The 5,389-nt window shown below is 44.4% G+C and overlaps 1 protein-coding gene across 1 annotated transcript; it reads right to left on the minus strand.

Moving 5' to 3' along the window:
* Window positions 1–156: 156 nt before the first annotated feature.
* Window positions 157–5,386, minus strand: SCCPDH (saccharopine dehydrogenase (putative); the record flags this gene model as incomplete). Its single annotated transcript, XM_010147812.1, has 6 exons — window positions 157–274; window positions 786–916; window positions 2,257–2,306; window positions 3,304–3,433; window positions 4,529–4,609; window positions 5,363–5,386. Coding segments are annotated over 6 exons (534 nt in total), but the record flags the coding sequence as incomplete, so codon positions are not given.
* Window positions 5,387–5,389: the final 3 nt, after the last annotated feature.

Here is a 5,389-nt window from a genome sequence, read left to right on the forward strand (position 1 = left end):
TCCTCTTCAGAAGCAAAAGCACATCGCAGTTTATCGCTATCTGCCTAACTGCAGAAAGCCTACTGCACAGATCTGCGCTTAGAACAGGTAATAGACACAGGGAAGATCCACTGAAAATGGTAATAAAGACATAGTATAGCAATAACAGTAACTTACAGGTGTCTCCTGCAACGCTGTGTGCAAGTAACGCTGAGAGCGTTTCACAACGGAAACATCAGATCCCATGAATGGAAGGCAGTACTCTTTGAATTCCTGATTGTAAAACACATTTCCTCTGTAAATGTGGAAGTCGGAAAAAGATGTTAAAATGTTGACACAAACTGAAAGAAACTGATCATAATGACCCTTAGCAATCCTGTCTTCTTCTCAAGCCCTTTTATGACACTATCTCTTTTCACTGAAAAGAAACAATTCCAAATTTATCCACAGCTCAACTCAAAATTCCGTGCTCTGTAGCGAGGATGGATTTGCTAATCAAAATAATACTCTCCTCATATTTATTTTGTCTGTTCTACCGATCACTTCTGAAACTGAACTCAAATGTTTGCCATGCCACTGGAAGTCTTTTAGAACAAGTTAACTTTGAGACCCAGTAAATGCTGAGACATGTTCTTTTTTCAGTAAAATATAAACAAATCAATAAAACCAAACGAGCATTTGTGTGTTCCCATTTTACTAAGGTCCTAACTGCACCCTTTTTGTACTTAACAGTACATTAACAATCTACATCATAAATACTGAAATTGTTCAAAGACAGCGTGTTTGACGTCTCATGTGTCTTATACCTTCTCTTAAGTTTTGCACCAACCACTGGAACAGGGGCATATCCTATCTTTTTTCGAAGCTTCCTCAGGTTGTCTTGATCCGCAAGGCCATAAATAGCTGACTTCCAGGTCCCATCATGTATACAAGATCCCTGGTGACATGCCATGAAAAAAGTAACTAATTCAATATCTAAAGGTTTCATGTATTCTTTTAATAATGACCTTTAAATTACTACATCTATTACACATTATTACATGTATGCATTATGATTACACGCATTAAAATATATTGAAATGTGGTGGGTTCACCTTGGAATAACACCAAGCTGCTCTATTACTCCCCTCCTCAGCAGGACAGGGAAGGGAGGAAAATAAGATGAAAAAAAAACCCTCGGGGGTCAAGAAAAGGCAGCTTAATAAAGCAAAAACTGCACGCAAAAGCAAAGGAAAACAGAAGATCTGTTCTCTCATTCCTATCAGCAGGCAATGTCCAGCCACTTCCCAGGAAGAAGGGCTGCAGCATGCATTGGTTGCTCCAGAAGACAAACATCACAGTAACAAACACTCCCCACCTCTCCTTTCTCTCAGCTCTTACTGCTGAGCAGGTATCACATGGACTATCCCTTTGGTCAGTCTGGGTCATCTGTCCTGGCGCTGTCCCCTCCCAGGACTTTGCCAACCCCCAGCCTACTGAGTGAGGGGGGAATGCTGGCCAGGCAGCCTGAATGCTGTGCAAGCACTGCTCAGCAGCAGCCAACACACTGGTGTGTTGTCAACACCTCTCTAAACACCAACACATGGCACAGCATTGTAAGGGCTGCTGCAGGGAAAACTAACCCCATCTCAGTCAGACTCAATACAATTTCCACCCCTTATTCCATACAACTTGTGTCATGCGCAGGTCCCACATAATTTAATACATATTTATACGTGTGTCTCTCTCTCTCTCACCATCCCATCATCTTTAATTTTCATGACTGACCTCCCTTCTTACCAACACTTACAACTTACACTACACACTTAAGCCATCTTTATATCCAACATACAGATTTATTCAATCTCATTAACTCTATCCCCTGTCCTTTAACAGACAGATGCTACTCTCCATGGGCTTCCTCCACTCCTCCAGCTGTTCCTAAGAGGCAGCTATGACGTGGGTCCTGCCTGTCAAGACAGGTGCTCAGGACAGGAGAAGCCATCTGTTCGACTGTTGGGCACCTACACCGCCTTGGTTTGGGGCATTATTTTAATAATGACCTAAGTATTATTACATACATGTAATAACTGTGCAATATATGTATTATGATTACAAAAGGGTGCTTGCTTGAGATACTTTTATTAGCTCCTAAAGAAAAAAGTTCTTGGGCTCATTGTCAAAGAACTGCCAGCTCGTTCCTTGGTCTGAATTAATGTCACAACAGTTGCTGTAATGGGCTACTGTGATGTTATCCCAAGTACCTCAGCATTTACGAGAAGGTGTAAACCAACTAACCTCAGGCCCAGATTTAAATGACAGGAAACTTTCGACCGCAGTTAAGGTACCTTTAAGGGAGGAGAAAACATTACTTGGCACATGGAACAGAATACACTATTTCAGTTGTAGTGGACCTACAGTGATCATCTAGTCTAACTGCAAACATACAGTTCTTAGTTCACAAAGGCATGGTAGACTCAACTAGCAGTCACTGGGCAGACAGGTCAGAATTCCATAAAGTCAAATTAGGAAGAGATAAAAGACATCTTTTGCAAAACAGGTATCAGACATCAAATTATAATGCCATGAGAGACCAGATATTCCTTTCCATGCCTCTCCCTCCGATCAGATTGAGTTTTCTGAAGCTCAAAGTTGATACCGTCCAACATAAAGCAATCCTATTTAACAGCAGTTTTAACAGTACATAAAAACAAAACATGTGGCTATCAGGCCTCCCAACTGATGAAGGCAGACCTGATGAAGTGTCCTCATTTGAGATTAGCATCAAGTACTATCTGCACAGAATTGAATGTATGTATTCTCTTCCAGTTACTGTCCAGCTCCTTTTAAAGAAAAAGGCATTACACGGCACTGTCTGGGCATGCTTGTACAACAGCTGCTCAGTGCCTGCGGTAGGAAAAGAAAGCTTACGAAAGCTGATCACCCACTAATCTGCCATCCCTCTCCTGCAGCCTCCCCGTTCCCACTGTCTGTTCCCCACAAGATTCTCACCACACACGAGGCAGTGTGCCGAGGCCTGCCTAGGGACATCCACATGCTGGCTGAACAGCCCACTGCTGGCGACTGAAGGCTCTGTGCCCTCAGTGAGCAACATCACCCTGAATCCCTCCTCTAGCTAATGACCAATTTATTCCCATCTAATGGCAATATGATTCACTTTCCAAATTTTATCTTCCAGATCTGGTTGAAACCGGTCAACTGGTAAAGGCAGGCAAAAAGAGAAATTGAAAGACTTTCCACATAAGCACTGCTGCTTTAGGAAACCAGATGAAAGCGTCATCCACATTTCTTTTTCAGCATAAGGTCACACTTCACTAAAGTCACCTTTCAGCTTGTCTCTGGTGTACAGCACTCCCATATCGGCTGGTATAGAGTCAAAGCCACAGCTTCCAACGACATATACTCCGTTTTCCTCAGCTTTTTTGTTGTATTTCAGGTACATTCCTTCCAGAAACTAAAACACAGGACAAATATTTTAAGCAGAACTGTTTATTTGGCCATACCCTGTATCAGCCATCAGTGCCTTACTGTCCTATCATAGAATCACAGAGTGGTTTGGGTTGGAAGGGACCTTAAAGATCATCTAGTGCCAACCTCCCTGCCATGGGCAGGGACATCTTCCACTAGACCAGGTTGCTCAAAGCCACATCCAGCCTGGCCTTGAAGACAGCCAGGGATGGGGCATCCACAGCTTCTCTGGGCAACCTGTTCCAGTGCCTCACCACCCTCTCTATGAAGAACTTCTTCCTGATATCTAATCTAAACCTCCACGCTTCCAATTTGTACCCATTACCCCTTGTCCTGTCACTACAGGCCCTTGTAAAAAGTCCTCTCCCAGCATCCTTGTAGGCCCCCTTCAGGTACTGGAAGGCTGCAATGAGGTCTCCTCAGAGCCTCCTCTTCTCCAGGCTGAACAAGCCCAATTCTTGCAGCCTTTCATTATAGGAAAGGTGCTCCAGCCCTCTGATCGTCTTTGTGGCCCTCCTCTGGACTCGCTCCAAGTGGTCAATATCCTTCTGATAATGAGGGCTCCACAGCTGGACACAGCACTCCAGGTGGGGTCTCACCAGAGCAGAGTAGAGGGGCAGAATCACCTTCCTCGACCTGCTGGCCACACTTCTCTGGATACAGCCCAGGATACGGGCTATGATAGGGTGCTATCATAGCACCCTACATGCTTCAAACACTTAAAAGTATCTCTAAGACAGATACATACTCTTCCTATGTATTGTGACAGGAAAGGGTTACAGCAGTGTAAAAAAAAAAAAGTGATCTATACAAAACTCCTACACAGAATCACAAACGAGACTTGAAGCAGAATTCAAAAATTCTGTATTTCCATAGAGAACCTGAGAGTCTCCTGTCTAAAAGCAGGAAAATTATACAACTAATACACAGGAACATACTTTAATTAATCCATCTTAAATTGTAGATCAGGAGGTAGAATTTGTCTTCATATCCAAAAAGATCAGCAGACACATGAAACATACTAAACAAATACTCCTTTAATAGATCCTGGATAAGGTGGGATTCTCCTACCCTCACATACCTGCGGTTCTCCACTGATGTCAATGTAGCTTGCACCGTTTTCAACGCAAGCTTCTACCACCGGCTCTCCAAAGAATCTGTACTATAGAAGGAAAAAAAACCACACATAACAAAATAAACCCCACAACTCACCCAAGGTGCTTTATTTAACCTATGTATCCACAATAAAAGTAAACACTTGGTGGCTATTGATCCGGGGGGGAGGGAACTTAATAGAACTTGTAGATTTTGGAGGGAGTGAGGAGAAGGAACAGCATAACAACCTTCATCACTGATAACTGAGTCTGCTGCACAGATTACTCCGCCCTATTTTTCTCATAAGAGAGGATCACCAAGGCCAATTCATCTAATCTCAATTTATGCCTTTTGCACTCCTATGATCAGCGTATCCTCTACTTACACACTCTCGGTTTCAAAGACACTGCCACTACCCAACTTCCACTTCTCATACTTTGACCCCCTCTCGATGCGCTGGAAATACTGCCACTACAAGTCTGACTTTACACAGCAAGTCAACGGGCTGCTTCTCCAGCTCTACGTTCGCCCTGGCACCACTTAAAAACACTCTGGCCCAACCCAGAACTCCTCCCCGCCTCACAGTCAGTTTCTCAGGCCGCCGGGGAAAGAACCAGCCCAACAAACGCCCATAACCCTGCTGCGGTTCGGCGAGAGCTGCACCGCCAGACACCGCGCTGGCAAGTCTTCAGGCGATTACAACGCCCAAGATGGACTTTCGGTTCCGTTTCCAAAGGCCACTTTTCATCTGGACGGCTCCTAAATTCCCGGAGCCTAGCGGCAGGTCTCCCGGCAGCACCGCCCGCATCGCCGCACTCACCGGGCCCACGCAGTTGAGCACCAGCCG

Source organism: Eurypyga helias, unplaced genomic scaffold (genome assembly GCF_000690775.1).
Source record: "Eurypyga helias isolate BGI_N326 unplaced genomic scaffold, ASM69077v1 scaffold29522, whole genome shotgun sequence".
Classification (NCBI taxonomy): domain Eukaryota; kingdom Metazoa; phylum Chordata; class Aves; order Eurypygiformes; family Eurypygidae; genus Eurypyga; species Eurypyga helias.